This window comes from Trematomus bernacchii, unplaced genomic scaffold (genome assembly GCF_902827165.1).
Source record: "Trematomus bernacchii unplaced genomic scaffold, fTreBer1.1, whole genome shotgun sequence".
Taxonomy (NCBI): Eukaryota; Metazoa; Chordata; class Actinopteri; order Perciformes; family Nototheniidae; genus Trematomus; species Trematomus bernacchii.
The window spans coordinates 6412003-6436503 of NW_022987593.1; the positions used below are offsets into that span (position 1 = coordinate 6412003).

General features: G+C 40.1%; 2 protein-coding genes across 5 annotated transcripts in view; both read right to left on the reverse strand.

Annotated features, from left to right (window-relative positions):
- The window catches only part of fhdc1 (FH2 domain containing 1), a 32259-nt gene extending 25831 nt beyond the window's left edge, over positions 1-6428 (reverse strand). Inside the window, exon 1 of the mRNA XM_034130462.1 lies at positions 6289-6428. The gene's annotated coding sequence lies outside the window, so the exon portion shown is untranslated. The remainder of the gene's footprint in view (positions 1-6288) is intronic.
- A 2339-nt stretch (positions 6429-8767) lies between these two features.
- On the reverse strand, positions 8768-24219 carry arfip1 (ADP-ribosylation factor interacting protein 1 (arfaptin 1)). 4 transcript variants are annotated; one of them, XM_034129493.1, is made up of 10 exons: positions 23946-24219; positions 22765-23177; positions 18881-18976; positions 15941-16049; positions 15271-15372; positions 13717-13829; positions 13231-13452; positions 11310-11467; positions 10949-11123; positions 8768-10842 (listed from the first exon to the last, which is right to left on the reverse strand). In XM_034129493.1, the coding sequence occupies exons 2-10, from the start codon at positions 23173-23175 to the stop codon at positions 10687-10689; spliced, it is 1542 nt and encodes a 513-aa protein (XP_033985384.1). In that variant the 5' UTR covers positions 23176-23177; positions 23946-24219; the 3' UTR covers positions 8768-10686. The 4 variants fall into 4 exon arrangements, with proteins under 4 accessions (XP_033985384.1, XP_033985386.1, XP_033985385.1 ...); XM_034129495.1 differs by lacking the exon at positions 22765-23177 and having other exon boundaries at positions 23946-24218; XM_034129494.1 differs by lacking the exon at positions 15271-15372 and having other exon boundaries at positions 23946-24216.
- Between the last annotated feature and the right edge of the window lie 282 nt (positions 24220-24501).

Here is a 24501-nt window from a genome sequence, read left to right on the forward strand (position 1 = left end):
TGGCATGTGTATTAAACTTAAAAACACAGCACCCTCTCAGTAGTTATAAATGTTAGTGACTCATCAATAGATGGTGATGTGTGTCACACTTTACAATAAGGCTCCCTTTTGGCAGTTATACATGTTAGTAACTCATTCATAGATGGTCATAAGAGATGCCAAGAAACATCAAGATGGAAGGGGGGGAATCAACTCAGTGAGCAACAGATACCAAGGATGCTGGCTGATGAAGAAGATGAAGTAAGCCAAGTAGCCAATATAAGGCTTAGCAGTACAGATAAATGTGGGCTCACTATTTGGCAAGCAACCGGTCACAGTTGCCCTGTTTATCTCATGTCTTATAAAAGCTGTTCACAACCTAATTAATAAATCAATTACAAACTATTCGTAAACCCTAGTCTTATTGTAAAGTGGTACCAGAAACTTCAAATAATGTTTCAGAATGACTCAGGTTAAATCTTGAATTAAGGCTGACCTATTTGTTATAAGTACAGGTTTAACAACCTCAAAACAATGATACAGTGGTCTCTACAGAGAGGATTAACACGGCTCGAACAAAACCGTACAGTTTCTTCACTGTCGAATCTGCAAACTGGTGTTAAGGGGATTATTACAAGGGTTTATTTGTCTAGAGTAAAGCATACATTCCTAATGAGGCCAAGGTACAACTTAGCACCCCATGCCATGTGGAACTTAACCTTCAGTATTGACTAACATGGATCTTTCCAAAACAACTTAAAGGTGGGGTAGGTAATTTTGGAGAAACCAGCTCGAGTGCGCTAGAATTTGAAAATACACAGCCGTAAAAAATCTGCCACTTCCTTATAGAGCCCCTCCTCCAACACACACGAACGCGCACATGACCAATGAGGGCACGTGATAAGTTTGTGCACAGATAGAAGGCTGACAGGCAGGTAGGCCATCCAGTTATTTTAGCCGGGCCGGCTAAAATGATTGGTCGTGCTTTTTACAGTACTACGGCTTCCACAGATGACATTTTTTTATGGATTTTTTGTCAAAGCACTTAAGATATTCATTGCTATCGGGATGTTAAGAGCATTCCATGGAATATAACAAAAAGTGTATCTCGACCCCACCTATAACCTTTGTTTTGTTGGTCAATGATAATTGAATATACCAATTTGACAGAATCTAGTTATACAATGTTTCTAATTGTAAGAGGCTGGAAATAGAGAAGTGGTCTGTGAAATGACCTCTCCTACAAACAGCATCTTTTTTAAGTTTTAAAGCTTTTTGTCCTTTTAAAAACAATCAAGGCCTGCTCGATCATCAGGTTGGCAATTACTGTAAAACCACCTAGAAACGGTCCCTGATGTTCCTCTGCCTGGACTCAAAATTGGCACACAATTCACAAAGGTTACTATAAATAGACCGCAATCACCCTCCATCTCTCTGCATCAAAGTCCCATTCAGTGAGAGTGGGAAGCTGTCAGCTGGACGTGACAGCACAGTCTTCTTAATTCATAAAGTATCATAGACAGCTTGATTATAAACCTCCCACAACTCATTATTTAGTTATTGTAATTGAGCAACAATGCTAGAAGAATCAATGTGTCACATTTTCCCTCCAAGTGATATAAAAAAAGTTACTATGCAGTTATGATTTATTATAGGGGGGTTAGTCAACAAAGAATTGGTAATAGCCATGAGTTCTTCAGACAATAATGTGGGTTTCTGGGTTATGTAGTACATTCAGGGAAGACAAGCTTTGGCTATTTTGGGCACTTCAAATTCTGATTAATGATCCTGTCAACTAATTATGGCATTGTGTTCTGCTGCTACACTTTAAGTCCTGTTTAATGTGTCATAAAAATGAGTTGCATGTTGCTGTACCATCTACTAACTGAGCTTCTAGGGATGATGATGCTCTAAAATTAAAAAGTATATTACCATTAGTTTAAACTGGTAAGAGAATAATAAGCTGTCATTCTTGAACAAATAGTCAGGATGCCATATGAACATTGGGAAGGTTTTTTTTCTTGATGTAATCATTCCTACTTTTCACACTCGACTTTAACAGATCCCTTCCCAATGTGTTTTAATATAAACAATTGGGGGACAGTATCTGCAGTCCTTCTGTGCAAAAATGTATTCAAAAGGTGTGTCTATCACATAGATAACCTCTTCTTTTGTAATATTTTTACCAAAGAGAGGGAAAGAAAGCGTTATTCTGCAGACTGCTGAGGCAGAAAGGATGTCTAACTTGTATTTTCTATTAGAAGCCTGTACAAGTGTACTTTCTGTTGACACCAAGAATAATTCATATAGGATATATTGGAATTAAAAGCTGAACATTGCCAAAACACAAGGATTGCCAACACTGTCATATTATAGCTTACGTCAGCTCGTATAGCACAGTATAATAAAAAAGACACTTCTCCCATGCTCAAAAACTGCCTGGAGAATCCAAAGGAGATTAATATTGACAAATATTAAACCCCTCAAACTGTGTTGTTACTGCAGTCCCATCACTCCTCGTGCTTCACAAACACCTGCAGAGACAGGGAAGGAGGGATTTTGTAAAGACTGTGTGATGCAGTTGCCCCCAACACAACATATCCCCCCCCAGCTTAGCATAAGTCTGGTAATAACAGCCTGTGTCTGAAACGAGGTTTTCAGATTTGAAAGATTAAAGCTGCTAGTTTGCAGAGCACGCGATGCTGCTCTGTCAATGACTGTTTAACCAGGATTCAGAGGGGTTCAGCTAAGACTAACATGAAGGACTATACCACCTGTAACACATGTTAAATCACCGCTTTCAGCTAACCTGTAACTGAGGAGGGAATTCATCTAAGTATATAACCACCAGTGAGACTTTTCTAAACCAAAACAAACAAGGAATTTGAGTTAACCCTCTTAACAACTGAGCGAGCAAAAAAACCCCATCTTTATTGGTAAACATCTGATGATTCAGTATGCATGTAGGAGGATAAGAAAATAAATCTTTAATTTCATGACAAATCACCCCTTAAAATGACTACAGGGAGCATTTTCAATGACGCTGAAATGACCATTGATTAGTTGATTGATAGACTTTGATATAACTGATTATAATTAGCTATCTATTAAGCAAACATTTTCTGGATCCAGCATCTAAAATGTGAGGTTCTCTGTTTTACATATACAACTGATGTGCTGAGACGCTGTAAATGAAATCTCTCTAGGTTTTAAAAAACAAACAATCCATCATTTATCAAAACAATAATATGCAGGTTAACTGATAATGAAACAATCATCAGTTGCACGATGATACAAACCACGAGACGCCATTCAGATATTTTACAACAGCATAAACTCAGTTGAGGTTTAGGAACAACTGCATAATACTGAGGTATTTCTAATATATTCTCCAAACTGTTTTTATCAATAAGGATAGACTTAATATTAAACAGCTTTCAGTATAATGTAATGCAAACAAAGAGTGCTGATCGTAAAGTTAAATCAACATCCCTCTACCACAGTTTCAACAAGAACTGATCTTTATAGCCTTTCTTTTTTTAATCGCAGGACTTTTATAAGAGACAGCATTTGTTTTGGCTAGCTGTACCTGATAAACTACAAACAGATTGGTATATATTTTCAAAGGTGTTTTAACAGACTGCACTACCTGCGCAGTAACAAACAACTGAAAACAGATAGAATTAAGCAACAGGCTTGTGAAAAAGGTGAATAATGTACCCGCTGAGACAGATACTTCCATCAGGAGTTGGTGGAGACCAAACCAGAGCTAAAATGAGAGTGAACATTTTGACTTCAACTCATCAGGTAAACACAAAGATGCTCAGTTGTTGCTTAACTTTATGTCATCGTACCATATGGCCAACTTCTAGGATTGACACAGGCTCACAACTACAGCCGCTTCAAAACGTAGTTCACAGAGCCTTTTCAGAAGTAAATTAAACTTCAGATCACAAAACAAACAGTGAATCTCCTAATACAAAGGCACACCCAGAGAAAAGGTAAACCATTAGAAACAGGAAGCCAGTCAGGCGAGATAATGACGAGAAGGAGGGAAGAGATGGGACAGACAGAGTACACCATCTGAATGGCTCCGGATCAAAAACAGAGCTTTGACTCTTCTTCCGTTTGTTCTTTTGTTAGCAGGCGATCAGTGTCTGGCCTGCAGCAGACCACTGCGTCTGCACCACCTCATCTGCTCTCCAATTGTTGCTTCAGAAATCTGAGCCTCGTGCCAGGATCAGCTTTAGGCAAATCTCACTGTACCACCAACGTCTGCCATATACTTACAGATTAATCATAGCCTTTCGAGCAGAATAATACACGTACTGTTTGATTTAGTGAAAACTCAAGCAACAGATCCTGAGCAGAGTGGTAATGACAAACAAAGGTGACAAATAAAGCAGGTGTTCACGTCACCATAGTGACAACTGCAGGGAAACGAGAAGGAAATGCAAACATGTTTACATGGCAGTGGGGAAAAGTGTTTGCCCATGGGGCCCGGAGGCACACACCAGGCTTCATTAGAATATAATTTAATACCAATACTTACAGGTAGTGCATTTATACGGATCACATTACAGTCTCTTGGAAAACACAACAGGAGCCACTGAGAGAAGTTCCTAAATCCCCTAAAACAATATTTATAAATACAACATCTGTGGAGGAATTATATGGGTATTTTAGCCCAATGTCAATGACAGACTCTTAAGTTGTATTTTGGGCTTTATTTTATTTATTAGACAGTTTATGGCTGAGAGATATGGGTGGTCACAGGGGTGGGAACCGAGGGCACTTTAATTGTCTTCCTCTTTTCTTTCTTCCTTTGTTATGGATTTTATTTTTTTTTACCGTTTTTCATCGCAAACTAGGACAGATTTTCAGGCAATAAAAACCACTCCAGTTGACCCAAGTTGGCAACAACTATTCAGCCTCTCTCTTGCTCCCACATAAATAAATCAAGCCCCCCAACATCTTCCTACTCTGGAATGACGTCAGAGAATTGAGTTTTCCATGTTAGGCTCTGCTTCCACAGCAACCGGTGGGGGGGGGACACACACACCGCCCTCTCGCTTGACTTGACCTGGGGAGAAACCCTTTTTTTCCACGGGGGTATTGTTCCCAACACTTGAATGGATTGCCCTCTAATTCATCTCAGCATAGTGTACAAAAGCCAAGGAACCCAGGGTCTGAGGTGCAGAACAAAACCAACAGAGGCAGAGTTATAAAGCCATACATGCTGAACTAACAGGCTGAGGTTGGGACAGAAAGTTCTGTTAGTGGATCCACAACAACCCCCGCAACACCAAAACACTGCCTTCACTCTAACATACGAATACATGTCCATCAGATATATTGGTTTCTGTTTTATCCTAGCAACCAAAATCCATCTAAAGCACTAGAAGAAGAAAAACTGTTAAGTCGTGAAATTAGCAAAAACTGTCAGATCTGAACTTTTGTTTTTTAAATACTAAAACTGCTTTGTTGAAGAAAATAACGATTTTGTGGGAAAAACATGTCCATACTTAGTATTGGTAAAAGTACTAATGTATAAACATATAGCACACATATTTGACCATTACAATTAGTATTGAGTCTCAAAACTATAGTAAAGGATGAAGCAAGTAGTTGTACATCTAATTAAGCAAAACGTATAAGCTTCAATCTTTTGCATAAAGAGACTACTAACTGAAAGCAAAAACCAGAAATGGTTACCCCAACATGAAAACCCTAATACTTTAGCGACAACAACAGTATCTTTAAAAAAAAGTGTGGCTGTATTTACATATTGTGAAAAAAACATGCTGTTTCACGTTTTGTAAGACAATAATAACTTCCAATAGCCTCCTTTTAAAGCTACAGTACTATGCCTATTAATCCTTGTGTGTAGGTACAATATTCCTTATTCATTGTGTTATAATCTAAATGTTGAGCCATCTGGTTAAATTGTATGTGATCAGGTTCTAGAATCAAATAGTTAAAACACTGGACAACAAGCCAGTGTTTTGTTTGTGTGTACATTACCAACACACAGCAGAGCAACAGATTCAGGCCTCAAACTACAACAAATCTTCATTATGTAATTTTGGACCTAACTGCATTGCAGGACACATTCTGTTGTCACCTTAAAGGCAGACATAAACAGTAGCAGGAAGGTTAAATCTCTCTGCTTTTCTTTGCTAAAGAATAAGCCTGGAGACTCCACTCTCCCCCTACAATGACTTTCCACAGCACAGTTGTAGCAGGTCGTTACATATTTCCCATCCACACACACAGCATGATGCGGCGGTACCGTCCTGCAGGACTTACCGGGGGATGAGAGGGCTCGCCGGGACACGTATGGCGCTCCGACACCGTTGAAGTTAGTGGTCGATACTTTTCAGAGGAGAAAATCTGTGTTGTTTCAGGTTATCAGCCGGTCAGGTGCACTGGAGCTGGTGTCCTGGCCGAGCTGCAGCACACACAGTGCGGACACACTCTCCGGCAGACGGCGGTGATGTGAGCGTCCTCGTACGTGATTGGACCAGGTGGAATAGGCGCGGTCCCGCGTCCCCTGCGCGGGCCACACGCAGCTTGTGACCACTGCTGCAATCACAAGGCTGCCACCAGAGAAACAAACTCAGGTGGGTTCATGTAACGAGGCTCATTTAAACAGGCTCAAACTGGGCTGGAAAGTACTCAAGCACTGCATTTAAGTATACATTTTAAGAACGTGTTAAGAAAGTGTAGTTAGGAACTTTTTCCATTTATACAACTTAACCATTTTTCTTCAATACAGTTTCAAGTGGAAGTACACTGACAGTAGTTCAAATGACCTGCAACAGTAATAACTATGCTAACTACAACATTAAAATGCTGTTCAAACGTCATTGTAGGCCTATCTGTAATTATATTTGAGATGTTTGTCCATTTATGTGTACACTAACTTAGTGTTACTTGTAATATTGTAAATGTGCACTGATCTTGAGATAGTATCACTAGTAGGCTACTTTACTTCCATTCCTCAGGAACGTTTTGTTCTTTCAGCACCATATTTATTTCACAAAGTCTGTGCTTTTTCAATATTACATTTAAAGGTCCCATGTCATGGCCATTTCTACTGATCATAATTCCATTGTTGAGGTAGACTAAAATAAATGTATATTGTGCAATTTTCCAAACTCACATTGGTTTCTCATACAGCATCTCTATAGTATTATGTGTATTCACTCTCTGTCCTAAACGGCTTGTTGGAGCTCCTGCCCCCCCCTCTCTGTGAGCCCAAGTGGCAATCTGCGAGACAGCGAGACACCGCGGAACTCCGCCTGGGCACACACCAGGGGAACTACAAATCAGCCCGGGACTCTCCACCGGCCCACTTCGGTACCGCATGTAAATTATCAACGGGGGGGGGGGGGGGGAGGGTGCTAGTGAGTTATCCGAGCGGCCCACCTCGGTGCGGCAAGTAAATACCGCGAGAAAATTGTCGACGTGGGTGCTAGTGACTTATCCGAGCGGCCCGAACGTCCCGATGGCCAGTCCGCCCCTGGCACACACACACACCCGCAGCCTGGCTGGGAGTTTGTGTGTGTGCCCAGGCTGAGTTCCACGGTGTCTCGCTCAGCTGTCTCGCTGACCCCACACCAGTGAGCCAGCTCACAGTGTCCTGCTCCTCGCAGCAGCGAGCCTCGCAACGTCCCACCGAGTGTGTGTGTGTGAGGAAGTCCCTGGATTGGTCGTCACTACCCGAAATACGTCACTATACCCAAGAAGTAAACAATGGAAAAAGAGAAATCTCCAAAGAGGCGTTCTGGGTCAGTATAGACAGGTCTTTTCTGTGTTAGAGCTTTACTCGCTACAGGGTGTACTTTGAGGGTTTGTGACTCTGCAGACCGTTTACATGCAGAAAAAGCTACATAACACACAAGGGGACGGGTAATAACCAGAAAAGCATGACATGGGACCTTTAACCCCCAATGTTTCTACTTTGCAGGACAAAAGCAGCCTTGTTTTAGCTTGATGACATTTTTGTAATAGGATTAGAACATTTTCACTTAATTTAGATTTCAGTTGAGCGAGATGTATTTTTCTCCAGTATTTATAATCCCTCAGTGCTAGTAAACTCCAGTTTTTTGTGTGAGTTACACAATTATTCAAAACATATACTGTAATAAGTTAGCATACAGTTTTTCAATGCTACTGAATACAATTAATTTTGTAATGAAATATTGATAACTTAAAATGTTTAAATATTCTTTAAACTTTTTCCAGTTTAAATTTGTTGCACTCCGGTCGACTTGACACCCTGCAGTCTTCCATGTCTTTTTACTCAGAAACTTTAGAATGTGGATCTTAGTCTTATCTATTCTTTTTTGCCTTATTTGATGGACAATGTACAACAGATAAAACACACCACTGAGTCTGTGATCATCCTCAAAGCTTTTTCGGAGGCTTAACCAGATCCTGTCAAATGTATACCCGTGGGTGTGGTGGGTCTGTGATTATGAAATCCTAAAGGGGAACCTAAAAGCACCTGGACTTAAGTAAACAGTCGACTTGAATCCACAAGTCAACAGAGTATACACCAGGGCTGTTTATCTGGAAAGAAACAAAAAAAGCTAGATAAATGCAGAGAAGGTTTACTTGTGATATAATTGTAATTTTTCAGAGGGCATGTCATAAGCTTTTCCTCTCAGTGACAATGTCTGCATCCTTTTTTCTATAGCCTTCGGTTGCCAAATGTTCTACTTTATTTTTCTTTGTTGGCCCCTGGCGATGACATCTCATACAAGCTGCTACTACAAACATGTTAAGAGATTAAGAAAATACACTTTTATTTTCCCAAAGAGGTTACACAACATTCAGAATCCTTTTCTTAACTCAACATGTGTTAATGTTTTATTATTACAAAGGTAGAGTCCCACTAGCACATACTATCACATCATTATGCAAGTCTTCAGGAAAAACAAAAAATCCAAAACTACATACTCAAAGTAAAATAGAGAAAATTACAAATATATATTCATCTATTTCCGGGAAACAATAGATTGTTGTACAAGATTCACACTCCCAAACTGCTATGGTAAGCCATAGGAAAAGTATAATCACCCAAGCGAGGACAGCTGGTTATCAATACCAGCCTACAGTATGTCCTCTTCCAAAAATAAACTTTTATGTAGCCCAATGACCAAAACTTTAAGAAGCTCAAAGGAAGCTGGTCTTTCAAATTCAAAAAAAGGTTCCTCAAGTTAATCATATTTTGGTTTTCACCTTACATATCATACATTTCTTACAAGTACTTTGTAATTAGTCTCAAATGCATGAATGTGCATATGTGCAATATGGATAAATATCTTTGAGAACATCTTAAAATGTCTTTAAACATCAAATGTTAGTGGAGTATTTTTTAAACACAGATATGATGTGGGTTTGTGTGGAGTGTTTGAACATGTATAGTTGTCCTTTGAGAGTGTGTGTTTGGTCCATGCTCTTCCTGCAAGAGTGGGTCCCGACAATTGGTAGTGAGAGAGCCTGTTTTAAACAACAAGACCTGATATAAAAGCACAGAGAGGAAGAGAAGAATAAATCCAAGGCACATTTAGTCACATACAGTAAGGCTGGTCCTTCAATTTCTCTAAATGCCATGAATGAAGACCAAAGAGGGAAATATCGATAAACAGAGCAATATCAAAAGCAGCATCTTGTCATTATAATCATATCGCAAAGTGCAGAATTTATTGTGAGCGGCCATCGATATAATTTTAGAATATCAATTTAAAGTAATAGTTGACGTTTTGGGAAAATAGAGTAAGATGAGAAGATCGGCAACACTCTTGTGTGTACACACTAATTATGAAACTACAGCCTGAGCTGGTTAGCTTAGCCTAGCATAAACACTATAATCAGGGGTAACAGTTAGCCTGCCTCTGTCCAAAGGCACATCACCTCCCATAAAACCACAACTCGATTTATTTGTGTTTAAGTGAGATTTAGAGGTGCTGATACGCACCATGTTATTTACCTTTGGACAGCCGGGCTAGCTGTTTCACCATGTTTACGGTCTTCATGCATAGCTAAGCTAACCTGCCACTGGCCATAGCCTTGTATTGAACACACTCTTACCAAAAAAGTAAATAAGCGCATTTTCCAATACGTCAATCCATCACTTTAATACGAGTTTGCTGATAGAAGTGACCAATTGCATGCATGACTCAAATCTGAATGCCGCTTTACCCTGTTTTTAACAGCAGTCAAATCAAATCATGATTGAAATCATGTTCAGAATCACATGAAGCTTCCTGATTAGACTTTTATAAAGCATTCACCAAATCTCAGTCATCTGAGAAGAGTTCTGTAAATAGTGATCCGACGGCAGTTGTTTTGATCCCGTTGCTGCCCTTACAGAGCCAACATGTCCGCCGTGCTGGGATACAACATTCATATGCTGGAATACAAAAGGCCAGTTACAGTTTTCAAATGTGTTAAATGCAGCAACTCCTGTTCAACAGATGTGCCAAACAGTTTAAAAGTGCATCGATGGATGATTCAACAACAAGAGTAAAACGGATTGTAGGAGTTCTTTTTTTTTTTTCATTTTGTGTAGAGTTAAAAGATTTACAGCTGTGAAAGTTTGAAAGGCAGTGACAGTCGAGTTGAAGGTTTCCCGTAGTTTCTGTAGGATTTGACATTTCCTGTCAAACTGATCCTCTTCGGCTTCAGAGGGAGTGATTAGTGCTCTTCCAGCCAAGATGGACTGTCCCCACCCGGAATTTTCAACTTGATGTGGAACTGCTTGAGTGTCTGTTCCAGCTGCTGTTGGTTTCCGGCGTAGTACGCAGCAATGGCATTGTGGAACAGGATGAGCTGGTTGTGCAATACCTTCACCTGTTGCAGGAGAAGAAATTAATAAGATGATGAACAGTGAACACATTTTAAATAAAAGCCATTATTCTGCTCCAGTTATGAGGAATAGAGCAAGCCAATAACCAACCTTGTTCTCTTCCAGGAACTTCAGCTTGACGGAGACGTCGTTTCGCATCCTCTCGTATTTCTCGCGGTAGATCTGGAACTGCTGCTGGGAGAACTCGATCCTGGGCATGGTGGTGGCATCACGTGGTCCCAGATTCAACTCCTCCAAATCTGTACGGTACGCGTCATACTCAACTCTAGAAGTGAGGTTATTTAAACAGCATCAGAAAAATGTATCATGTTAAAGGCAATGAAAGCAGGAAATCTGATTTCATGACAGCCCTGATCTCCCCAAAACATTTCAGCTGGATTAAAAATATCCTACCAATTGTTAGATAACCATTTGTGGTAAGGACATGGTGCGCAAACTCAAGCAACCTTACCTTGCAAATTCATACTGTTTGATATTAATCAAGGTGTCTTCAATTGTTTGGTCCACAAGAGTGTTTACACTGCCGATGAAAAAGTTGATGGCAGCCAGTAGTGTCTCTCCATTTTTGGACAAAAGCTTTTGGGTCTCAGCGTTGTAACCAAACTCCTCCTGAGAAACAGAGTCAAAGAAATGTTAGTAAGCCCCGGAAATGTTGCTTAATTTGCACTGCAGTTAGAAGAAAAAAGCTGCAGGTGCCAGCATTATACAGTTCCTTTTGTATATAGATATACACACAGGTGTGTAGGGATGGGTATCGTTAAGGTTTTAACGGTACTACTACTTTTATCGATACCGCTTATCGGTCCGGTCTTTTAACGGTACTCTTATCGGTTCTTTTGGAGAGAAAAATTAGGTAAACTAACTATATGTTGTATGTCAGGGACTACGGATGGCAATTAGCTCAAAGCTAAAATCCGGCATATTTACACTTGAAGCATTATTTGTCTAAAGTGTTCATTAATGTGCATTGTCCCTATTCAAATAAACAATTAAATGAAAATTAACAAATTGTGAACAAAACTAACATTGCTTTTTATTTAAATGAAATACATAATATTTCACAATAACAGAAACAACAACGTTTTAACAAATCATATTAAATAATCTGATGACAGAACTGTGAACAGAATGGCTGAAACTTTAACAAACTAAATAACTCAGTTCCCTCTAATCATTAACCCATGTTTGAATCATTGAGTTAGCTCCGTGTGTTGCTGCTAGCATACATAATATACCTGACGTGGAAGCGTTACTCGTGGATGGGGCTACAGCGCTATAGAAAGACAGTCGAACCTGGTGCATTTCTCCGTCTGAATGTGGTGCACTTTTGCAAGATGTTTAGACAAATTGCTCGTGTTACCGCCCTGACATGCTAAACTCTTATTGCACTTTAGGCAACGAGCGAGACGGGTAAAGTTGAACCACACCTCGGAGCGCGTTCTCTCCGCCATCTCCTCCGTGTGTGTGTGTTGCTGCATGTAGCAGCTGCGTGTGTGTAAACTGCCCCGCCCCCTCGCACACAGGCGGGGGAGAGATCGAAAATACAAAAAAATGACGCATTTTGCAGTCTTTTTGCGTATTAGAAACGGAGTTGGCGACACTAAAACTGCAATATAATGTTTGTGTAGCAATAATACACATGACATATTTTTTAGACGTCTCCAGTACCGATAAAAAGACCGATAACGTCGGAGCTTAACGGTACCACGGTCTTTAATAATTCAGCCCCGGGGCCCGTTTAATACCGGGGATCGGTACCCATCCCTACAGGTGTGATTATTAAAAATTAATATAAGTAACAATTAATTGTTTCAGGATCTGCATCAATTAAACACAAACTTTTAAATCTATTATTATTATTATTATTATCCATTAACCAATATGCATATATAAGTAAGACATATTAGGACAGCAGTAGCAACAATACATCTACAACAAAATATTCTCAAAAGAATATCTGCGTATAAGATACATATTACATAGATAATAGTTAACAACATGTAGAAGTATTATACTGTATATGCACTGACTCGAATATAAAATAGAAAGCACTTCTTTCATTGAATCATGGAGCACTATAGATAAATCCTGTAACACAATTAGAGGACTTTGAGGAAGTGGAAGATGATCTTAGCTTTATAATGCCTTTTAAGTCATTAACTTTCATGAATCAATATAATAAACATAAACTGTAATCTAAGGGATCAAAGTAGAGTCAGGGAAATGTTTTCCCAGCAGATGACCCACAAAGCAGAACATATTATGTGTTACTTTATGGCTCTCTGCTAGGATACTAAGTAAGGATGTTAACACGCCGCTTCCTGTTCATCCTACCTGATCTGATTGATTACTATACATTGATATGGACTCACATGCAGTTCTGGTGACTTGAGGCTGAGGTCGGCGAAGGCGTTACCCAGCTGCCTCTGCGTCTGCATTATCTGGGACAGCTGATTGGCCAGCGTCTGAGCCAGTTTGATGACATTCTGGTACTTCTTCTTGTTGTCGCGCAGGACTTCGATTTGGGCCTCCAGCTCCAGGTCCACCGTCCTCGAGCCCCGTCCCAGCTTCTCAGACAGGATCTGTCTGGTACACTGCAGAGGACAGCAGAATTAAAATATTAGGAAGCACTGCTGGGAGACATACTGTAATAGGGACAATCAGAGGGACAGAGTGGAGCCAATTTCATAGTCTAAAACAAGTGAAGATATCAATAATATGTGTTGTCAGTTTGGGGTATAGTTCCGTTTTCAGCCAACATCTTAATAAGCTAACAGATAAAGACTGAGACTTGGGTTGTGAGGAGAAACAGGGTGAGGTAGGACAACAAAAGAAAAATTAAGGAAAGAGAAGATTACTTTATAAGTGTTGATGCTCCACTTTCTCACTAGGTCCAGTTTCTCCATGGCTGGGCTCTTTAAGTCGTCCGATAGGACCACCGCTCCGCTATTTGGCTGTTCATTCATCGTGCCTGGACAATTAAAAATCATTCACTTAGTAGGTGATTACGTTATTTGATTTGCAGGCTGTGGTGAAAATTAGGGAGGGTTAGGGTCATGTTAACATTGAAACTGACAAAAGACAAAATACTCAAATTAGAGGTCTTAAAGGTAGGGTAGGTAAGTTTGAGAAACCGGCTCGAGATACACTTTTTGTTATATTCCATGGAATGCTCTCAACATCCCGATAGCAATGAATATCTTAAGTGCTTTGACCAAAAATCCATAAAAAAAAATGTATCTGTGGAAGCTGTAGTACTGTAAAAAGCACGACCAATCATTTTAGCCGGCCCGGCTAAAATAACTGGATGGCCTACCTGCCCGTCAGCCTTCCAGTCATTTTAGCCGGCCCGGCTAAAATAACTGGATGGCCTACCTGCCTGTCAGCCTTCCATCTGTGCACAAACTTATCTCGTGCCCTCATTGGTCATGTGCGCGTTCGTGTGTGTTGGAGGAGGGGCTCTGTAAGGAAGTGGCAGATTTTTTCCGGCTGTGTATTTTCAGATTTTAGCGCACTCGAGTTGGTTTCTCCAAAATTACCTACCCCACCTTTAATGGTTGCTGATAACATGTAGGATTATTCTAAAAAAAATGAACATTAAAATACAATTAATCATGGACTTACCATTTAAAAAAAACAGTAAAAGTGATGAAGTGCTTTATTGTGGTTTGGGCACAGTGGGGAAATGTTAAAAGATATTGAGTCCTGAAACTGACAATATATCAGTCAGTTCATAAAATAATTGTTATTATTGTTAGTTTAAAAAAATAATAATAATAATTTAAATACTTTTCCTCCCACCAGCTGAATAGAAGTGAAAATGGAGGCAAATTATAAAAAATGTAATTTTTTTTAAAGCTCTATTTTAATTATAAAAAAATATATATGTATGTATTATGTATGTATTCTGTTATATTTTTCACTTTTCCGAAAATCTTTTAAAATGTTCTGTCAGTTTCAGATCTCCATAGATTAAGGCTATGGGAGACTAAGAGTGGCAACTTTTGCAAGGACAAAGATTACAAGCATGAAAACCACCTGCGATTAAATGTGAGCAGTTCCCTCCAAGCCGAACTGATGCTTAGGGCATCGAGAGGTTGCACCAGATCTAGAAATGTGGAGATCTAGATCTTAGAAACATTAGTCTAAGGGTGTGTGTTAACACAGATGGTTAGCCACTGCCAAGCAACAAAACTACTTGAATCAGCCCAGACATATACAAAGACAAAGTTGCAGCAACAAGAGAGGAGGAGAAGAAAGGTTTGATTCTGAATGGAGCACAGCCTGTGGGAACAAGGAGCAGGTAAGAAACTGGTGAAAAACCAAGAGGTACAATAGGACTGCGATTAATTACAGTGTGCAAATGGTGACGATTCATTATTATCTGATTCATACTCCACTGCTGCCGGTACCTGTCTCAGCCTGACTATCGCTGGAAGAGCGCGCCAGGCGGCAAGCAACAGTAGAGCTGGGAGCTACAGGAGCCACGGGAGACGTGGGCAGGCTGGCTGACCCTGGGAGATATTCAAAGTTATCATTCATTAGTTTGTCACCATCCAGCCTAAACACGTGGAAAGGGGATTTTTTATTGAAGTTGATTTCCTGTTTGTTTTCTTTTTTTTGGAGAATGAATGTGTTAATGAACAAAAGCCTACCTCCAGCAGTGCAAATAACATGGAAAATATCCATGGCAACGTTGTGGTAAACGGGCTACAACAGCTCACCACTCAATGGGGAGATTTTTTATTTGCATTTGTAACAAGGACAGGATGATGAAAAGGAAAGGAGCGTTAAAACCTGGTGATCAGAGGGAACTCATTAAATTCAATTGGATGTCCACCTTTACAAATTCAAATGACTGCCTTTCAATTTCACAGAGATTAAAACCCAAAAGTGGAGCACAGTGAATAGATGGAGAGAAAGACTGTTTGTAAACACAGAATGCTGCAAAGCACTCAAGTAACGTAACAAGGCTGGAACATTTCTGATGAGCTGCTCCGTTGCAAATGTCTGATAATGAGGAAACGGCACACAAACAAAACGAGGACAGCAACAATAAAAATGGGGAGTGAAGTGTTTCACCTTTGTATGGTCCTGATTCGATGATGCCCTCTGTTGTTGAGGCGAAGTTGCTGGAAGTGACACAGGACTCGGAGAGGTTTAGGGCCCCGGGGACACTGGGGTAAGAGTCCTGTGAAACAAATCATACGGGGATTATATTAACAGGTTTAGGAGTTCTTAGCAGACAGGCGGCAAAGACAGGAAGCTTTTTGTACTTTCTGTATGAGTTTACAGACATTTGGGCTACACTAAGTCACACATTCTGCTTACAAAGAAAGAAAAGTACAATAACACATTTGATCAACTTCACAATAAAAAAAGGATATCTTTGAAAGTCTTTTAAAAAGGTCCCATGTCATGGCCATTTCTACTGATCATAATTCCATTGTTGAGGTATACTAGAATAGATTTACATTGTTCAATTTTCCAAACTCACATTGGTTTCTCATACAGCATCTCTGTATAGTGTGTGTATTCACTCTCTGTCCTAAACGCCTTGTTGGAGCTCCTGCCCCCCCCCTCCCTTTTGGCGTTTGTTAGCAACCAGAAAATGACACCAGTAATGACAAACAGATGAGAATGCTGCGTGGGGTCTGGGTGCCGTGTTGGCGGGACGTTGCGGGGCTCGCTGCTGCGAGGAGCGGACAGTGTGAGCTGTATTACTGGTGTTGTTTCCTGGCTGCTGCGTGAGGTCTGCGAGACAGCGAGACACAGCGAAACCCAGCCCGAGCACACACACACACACACACCCGCAGCCTCCCCGCATCCCGCCGTCTCAGGCTGAGAAATCAGCGGAGCTGCAGCTGAGAAAAGATTGAGTGTGTGTGTGTAAGGAAGTCCGAGGATTGGTCCAAACGTAACGGCTCCGCGCACGTAACTATACCCAATACGTCACTGTACCCAGGGAGAAAAATAAATATTTCCAACGAGGCGTTCTGGGGCAGCACAAACAGGTCTTTTCTGTGTTAGAGTTTTACTTATAAATAAACCTTGATTTGATTTGATTTACTTGCTACAGGGTGTACTTTGAGGGTTTGTGACTGCAGACCGTTTACATGCAGAAAAAGCTACATAACACACAAGGGGACGGGTAATAACCGGAAAAGCATGACATGGGACCTTTACATCAGGTGGCAGATACTATATTTTATTAAAACGACCGTAATTGTTCTCGACAAACTTCCCTCATTATTCAGCAGCACTTTGAATCTTGTGAATTCCCCTTAAATATATAAAAAAACTAGGGCTGTCAGTCGATTAAAATATTTAATCGCGATTAATCGCATGATTGTCCATAGTTAATCGCGATTAATCGCAAATTTTTTATCTGTTCTAAATGTACCTTAGAGGGATATTTTTCAAGTTTGTAATACTCTTATCAACATATGAGTGGACAACTATGCTTTATATGTTTGTTTATTATCATTTGAACAATGACAAATATTCTCATGAATATTAAACACAACAACCTCTGAACATTACAAATATTCGCCTCAATTCAACCTAGAACCTCTCTCATACAATACTGTGTGTGTGTGTGTGTGTGTGTGTGTGTGTGGTGTGTGTGTGTGTGTGTGTGTGTGTGTGTGTGTGTGTGTGTGTGTGTGTGTGTGTGTGTGTGTGTGTGAGCTATGTGCAGCTCAAGGCATATATGCCTGTGTGTATGAGCTGTGTTGCGCGCACTATCCGTGCTGAGTGTGCTGTCTGGCTACCTGCATAAAGTCAAGTGCTCGGCGCAGTTGTCGGCGAAATGTCGCTCCTCTGTTTTCATTGAAACAGCTCCTTATATCCGTTAGCTCAGCTAGCTAGCACCAGATGCTAACAACAACACGTAAGTTGTGCTTCGCTCGCGCCACAAATACACACACCCTCCCGGTCCTCCCGATGGCCAGTCCGGGCCTGCCGGTGAGCGTGGAAGTGTGGTCTGCCACAAGCGGGCAGCAGGAGCGGGGCTGTCAGCATCAGCTTGTAGATGGTATTTTAAACTCGATGCGCTCTGAAACTACGGCGGCCGAGGACAACAAATACACATGCGTTAATCGCGTTATTAACGCGTTAACTTGACAGCCCTAAAAAAACCATCTAATTGATAGTTGAGAGGGGAATTAAACAGTAGAGAACCATCTGGCATCTCCTGTCTTGTTATGAATTAATGATTGTACAGAAGCAGACACTTCCTAAAATGTATGTCACATAAGTATTAAAGTAAACTTGTGGCAAACCTAAAGTAGGGTTGACCAGCAAAGTGGTGCACAGTTGATTGCCATGTGTTAGCATGTACATTCAAATGCCTGAGCTAATGTTTAGAAGATGCATATTTTATGCATACATCATTGTGGCTGTGTTGTCTTCCTGACAACTCTCAGTGTCACTGAGAGCGAGTAAACAGCAGGCCATCTGGAAGCACTGCTGCTCACTCAGATGGATGATAAGAGAGGGCACCCTAATGTCTCCATCAAAATGCTTTACTGCAGGGATATCACCTTGAATCCTTGACAGTGGATTACGCCACTGCTAATATAATTAAACCTTTTTGTGTAGAGCTGCACAGATCTGTAAAATGTTCCTGTTAGCAAAAAAATAATCTGTTATTTTTGGTTTATTTAAGACCAAATTGCAAATATTTTATTTTTGCTTTAATGGAGAGGTATATATGTTTTTTGTAATGTTTTTTCTTCTCCATATATAGTTAACTGTATAACATTTTGGATTGTTGGTTGAAGTAAATAAATAAAACATATATAAATCTCCCTGTGTTATGAAAAGTCTGTTCTGATCATTCATAAATAAAACAATTTAATCTAATTAATAATAAAGATAATTGTTGGTTGCAGGTCTCCTATTTTTTTTAGACTGCCAAAGAAACAAAAAATGTCCAGGAGTCTTTAATATTTTATGATGAGACAATTCTCCTAGAAAAGTATAGCTTTGAGAGATGCAGTTCTCCAGACACGGCCTTACCCTCTGGAATACCATGTCCGGGCTCTGATCCCCATTGCTGGTGACTGGGATCTCAGCCGCTGAGCTTCTATGGAACTCCTCAGTCATTGTGCTTTCCTGTAATGAGGAGGGTGAAAAGAAGCAGGTTATTCTTTAAAGCTTTTCCATACCACTTCAAAGAGAGAGTCCTCTGTTAAGAAACACAACTCAGCATCCACTAGTGGGACACAACAGATGTGGGCTGCCATCTTGTGGACACAGCCTGGTGGAAATCATGAGCCTGGGCCAGGATAAAATACTGTTATTAGTTATTGTGTAATAGTTTGGAAGCTGAGTGCATTGCATAATTTTTCTTTTAATACAGACTGCAGCTGCCCTTACAACAAAAATACTCTTGCCTGATCGATAGATACAACTGGGACTACTTTGTCATAACATTGAAACTTTGACTCCCTTGCAAATATTAGAATAATAAGATAAGAATTCATTCTGATTAGAAAATGTTTTGCCAAAATCTTGGTCAAAACTCTTTCCAGGAAAGGATGGGGAGTTTAGTCAGCTACAGAAAAAAGGAGTTATGTTGCAGCAGTACAACATGAAGTTATGCAAAATCGGACTTCAATTCAACGCTCCACTATTTTTCAACAGTTTGGGTCGACTTATTGGACATAGCAGGAGTTTTGTAAACACAGGATCTGATTCATTACAAAGGTTTAGTATGCAAGTGCCCCACCCATGAAGCTATGCAAAAAAGGGAATCAACCAGTTATCTTCAGGTGGGGTGGTGGTGGGCGGTGGTATATATATATTTTTTGTAATCCTCTGGAGCAGAGAGGAGCTGTGGATTATTGTTATTGATTAATGCATCAGTGTTTCTTAGGGTCAAAAACACTACACTCACAACTTAAAATGAAAGCGTTTAGTTTATTTAATAAAAGAGCACAGGTTCAATGTGAAAAGTGACCGTAGATAGATTACTTCAGTTGCAATTTGGTGCTATACATATATATATATTTTTTAAAACACCTTGAATTTCAGGGGGGGCGCGGGGCTCCGTTGGCGGGGCGCAGCCAATGGAGGGGAAGCACTGATCTTTATCATCTGCTGTTCTCCATAGCAACAACCCTTTCCTTGAAAATATCTGGTTTCTTGTTGCCATGTTCCTCGAATCGCTTACTTGCAAATACATGGCTTTATGTTTTACAGTGACATTCAGACCACATTCAACCCTGTGCGTTATGTTTTATAACTGGTCATTATGTGGTCCAATGTGGAAAATCCTGTGATGAAAAAACACAAATGGACCAACAATTTCCTTAAATATAGTCAACAATTACAAGGAAATACCTGTTATAGTCTTTGTGAAATACATTTAGTCCCTTTTAATTGATCCTGTTGGTTGAACTGACCAAGGAAAACATTTGTTTGAATAGCTGCACATTTACATCTTGGCTTGTAGCAGGCCACCCATTGGAGACAACCGTTTGCAGCATCAGATTTGTTATAGTGCAACCTGTGGCCTAATCACAGTGGACTTAGGAACTAGAACACTGCCCTAAACACTAAACAAGCTTTACATGCCAGCTATGTGAGGTCCAGCAGTTTAAAGTGGATTAGTGACATGCCTGGCAGAGGAGGTAACAAGGAAACAATGTAGTATAAATCTGAATTTCTCTCTTTGAACAAGATCCTTCAGCTAGAGGTAAACCTTGACCGGTGTCTAAATAATGCAGATAGCTAGCAGGAAACAAGATATGGGTCTTGTCTGAACTCAGCAACAGGTTTCACTGTGTGGGCCAAGAGTCCGTTTAAAACATGGGTTTTTACCAATAACACATTTAATAACAAAGCTTACTTGTTTGGTTTTAATGTATTTTGTAAATTAAGTCTTTCTTAACAACCATGTACAATTCCCTTCATTGTGGAACTAATATATTGTATTCTAGTTCAGACTGTGACTTAAATTAAGGGAAACGCATAGAGAAAAAAAAAATAGATATATAAATATGTGGTTTCCTCTTTTTTCCAAATAACGAAGTACATTACCATAAAGTAACTTCAGAGTCCAATTGAGAGAATACACCAATTTCAGACAACCCATTATAAAGTAACCTGATAGGTCTTTTAAAACTAGTTTAACTGATTTGTGTATAGTAAAAGAATGTGGGTTATCTATTGCAAATACTACAAGATATAGCCCAGTGTTTTGCTTTGATCACAATGTGTCATTTGATACGGTATGTATGTTTATAAAGAAAGAAAGGGAGAAGAACGCCTTTTGTAAAGAAGTTGCTGTGTTAGGATGTTAGTAATAATCTTATCAAAAAATATGTTTCAAAAAACCGATAGACTCAACCCTATTATGACATAATAAATATAGACCAAAGTCAAGGTTATATGTAGAAATGCTTGACAAAGACTTTACCTTGGGTGTTGTGTCATGTGACAGTGACATAAATACTTTAAGGCTATATGACCCCGGCATAGATCAGAACAGGTAAGGGTTGGCTTGTCTATCAGCCTACTGCAAATAACAGAGTGCTGCCCAATCACCTCTGAAATCAAGTTTAAACAGGCAAGGCACGTCTCCGAAAAAAGGGTGTAAATGAAGTCGGATTGCACAACGGTTTTTTCAATGTATTATTTATCCATCTGCAGTTCTTGCACTACTATATTGATTTTCCCAATACAATATTGTTTTTGTAATAGGACTGATTAAGCCAAGGATCCAGGGATGATCAGGCATCTCAGAGCCAAAATGGTCCAACCCAACATCTGGAAACACTTTGCATGAAGCTTGCGAATAGTATGTCAGCCTACAGAGAGTAGGAGAGTGGCTGAAAGATAAGTAGGGAAATGAAAAGGCAAGGTATGGCAAGTCATCTTGTGCCGTTACCAACAGTATCCTGGATACAAGCAAACATGACGTGGGAGGAAGCGATAACAACAATAAACTAATTGTCCAATTAGCTGCGTCAGCTGAAGGAATCATGGCTTGACTCTCAAACTACGGAAGAGCACTATCCTGTTGAAAATTGCTGGGTTAAGGCTGCAGAAAGGATTAAAGATGTATCTTAAAGTAAGATCTGGAAATTGTGGGTTACAACTGTGGTTTAGTAAATGAAGAGGGTTTACAAAGAAATAATGATTGCAATTGGACTTGCAATAGTGGCACTGAGCCCGATAGAGAACGTAAATCAAGAGCCTGAGGAGTCACACATTCCAGCGAGACAAGAAATGTGGGACTGCCGGAGAATGTGCAGTCAGGAGTCCAAATCCGTTTGACTTTCCCAGCCACGTGACAGCATGTAGAACTCTAGAGCTCTATTTACACCCCACTTACAAAACAGGGAAACATTGTGAAGAAATGTAATCATTAACACATCATGTACACGTAGCAATGGCAACGAGTGTCCAACAAAAGAAGGCAAAAACAAAAGTATATACTTACCCACTTACATTTTATACTCAAGTTTGCGTTGTAATAAGCAGCAAAGACAAATCTCAGCAATCACTTGAGATAAGCCAGCATTTATACAAAACAAAGGAAACGTAAGACGCCTTGATTACCCCCAGACACACAAAGCACCTGACAGAGCAACACACAAGTAAAAGAAAGAAAGCCACCGACTACTGCACCGTCAACACAGAGCAACAGCTACACCAGCTATATTTCATAACCTCCAGCAAAGCAGAAGGAAATCTGAAATACATCTACCAGGAGAAACAAACAAGATCTGATGTTGTTGAATAATATGATTAAGCTTCACAGCTAAATCCAATATTTTAGTAAATTAATTTTTATAGGAAAGAGATCATCACCATCACAGCAAGTAAAGATCGATAACAGCAAGAGCACAGAGAGCAAGTGCTAGAAGAGTGTCCAAAGTGAACGACAATATCACCTTTGTTTCAGTGTCAGAATCTCCACTTTCCTCTGGTGTTTCAGCAGTTTCAACTTGATGGTTTGTCTCAGGTCCCTCATTTTCTACACTAGCACTAGCAGACATGTGTGCAGCATCACTTTCACTGCTTATCACCACACCCTCTCTCTGAATCACCACACCCTCTCTCTGAATGCCCTCATCCTCCTTCTGAATGGCCTTATCACCGTTTTCTGCATTTTCTTCAGCGCTGTCAATATCAATCTCGTCCATCTCATCATCTTGGTAATCTCTTCCACTACCGTCGTCTACACTGTCCTGTCTCACATCCTCACTAACACTTTCTTCTGTTTTGTCTTCCCCCTCACAATCCAGCTGAGGGTCCTCAGGTGAGGTCTTCCCCGATTCAGCCTCAAGACTAACTTCAGACATACCTGAAAACAGACAGATAGAAGGATATAAAAAAATCCTACAATACCAGCTGACAACTTATGGTTCAGTAAAATATAGGAATGCAATACAAACCGAACCCCAGTATGTGCCTGTAAATAAATGTAATATCATTTTGTTCAACTCACAGTGCTAAGCATGCAATGAGATAAATCCCTGATAGTCTTGGATACATATATGTGAGCCAAGTGCTGACAAGGCAAAATAAATGTGTGTATTTCCAGATTTCCAGTTTCATGTGTGATTACTGGTATAGGTTTGGTACATTTGTGACATAAAGCTACACAGGAAACGACGTGGGTGCTATTCTTTCTAATGAAGCATCGCAGCTTTTGTCACAATGTTTGCTCTACTTCTCTCTACACCACACACCGGAACACACTCTCATGCGCTCATGCTTTACTTTAGCAGTTACCTGTTGGAGCACCGTCACGTGACTAACTAGGAGGACAAAAGTAACACAAATACTTATGCTAGTAACAACACATCATATAATGACAAATTATTGTTATATTTCATGGTTTAGCAAGCATTAAAGAAGCATTGTGTGTAGTTTGACTCTCATTGGTTAGCTTATAGCTGTCTACTAATTTGAGATGTGTCAGAACCGTTGACGTGGTGTTTGCTAACGTCAACCTAGCTAAACCGTAGATAACTTAACATTCTAAAAACTTAATTTAATCATGTTTTCCCTTCATATTTTGCCATATATGCAAGGAAAATGCGATGCTTAAAACTTTAGTTCACATTACCTGTCTGCGGTCGTGGCTAACTCTTTAGCTAAGAGCTGTTAGCCGTTGCTTTGGTTAACCGGACTAGCCGTTGTTGCTGTAGTTAACTGGAATAGCCGTTGTTGCTGTGGTGAGCTGAAGTCGTTGGTGCTTGCTGTTAATGCAAACGTTGCATAGATATACTACCAAGTTATCATCGATGGTCCTCGACTCTCTTTGAGCACACTAGACTTGCTGGGTGAACCCCGGAAAGACTGATCCACTGCGGCCCTCGGCTGTCATCAGAAGCAGACTACATCATTTGCAGCATGCGCTCTCCCCCTGCTGTTAGAACACGGTGCTTGCAGTTTGAGTCCAATGTCTAAAATAAATTCATTTATTAATCAGAATCAGACTCAGAATCGGATTTACTGTCAAGTAGGTTAACACATACGAGGAATTTGCGTTGGTGTAAATGGTGCATACAAAGACACAGAAAGAAGAATAGGCCTATGTTGTTTGGATAAAAGCTTTTTTAAATAATGACATTATTTACACAAAATATATGTAAGAAACTGAGTAGCCTAGGGTAAAATAA

Coding starts and splice junctions, on each gene's coding strand:
- arfip1 (XM_034129493.1), bottom strand. CDS start 23,175: ATGTCTGAAGTTAGTCTTGAGGCTGAATCGGGGAAGACCTCACCTGAG. Junction 11,124..11,309: donor AAACAGTATGAATTTGCAAG/GTAAGGTTGCTT, acceptor CCTCACTTCTAG/AGTTGAGTATGACGCGTACC. Junction 10,843..10,948: donor AGTTCCTGGAAGAGAACAAG/GTTGGTTATTGG, acceptor CTCCTGCAACAG/GTGAAGGTATTGCACAACCA.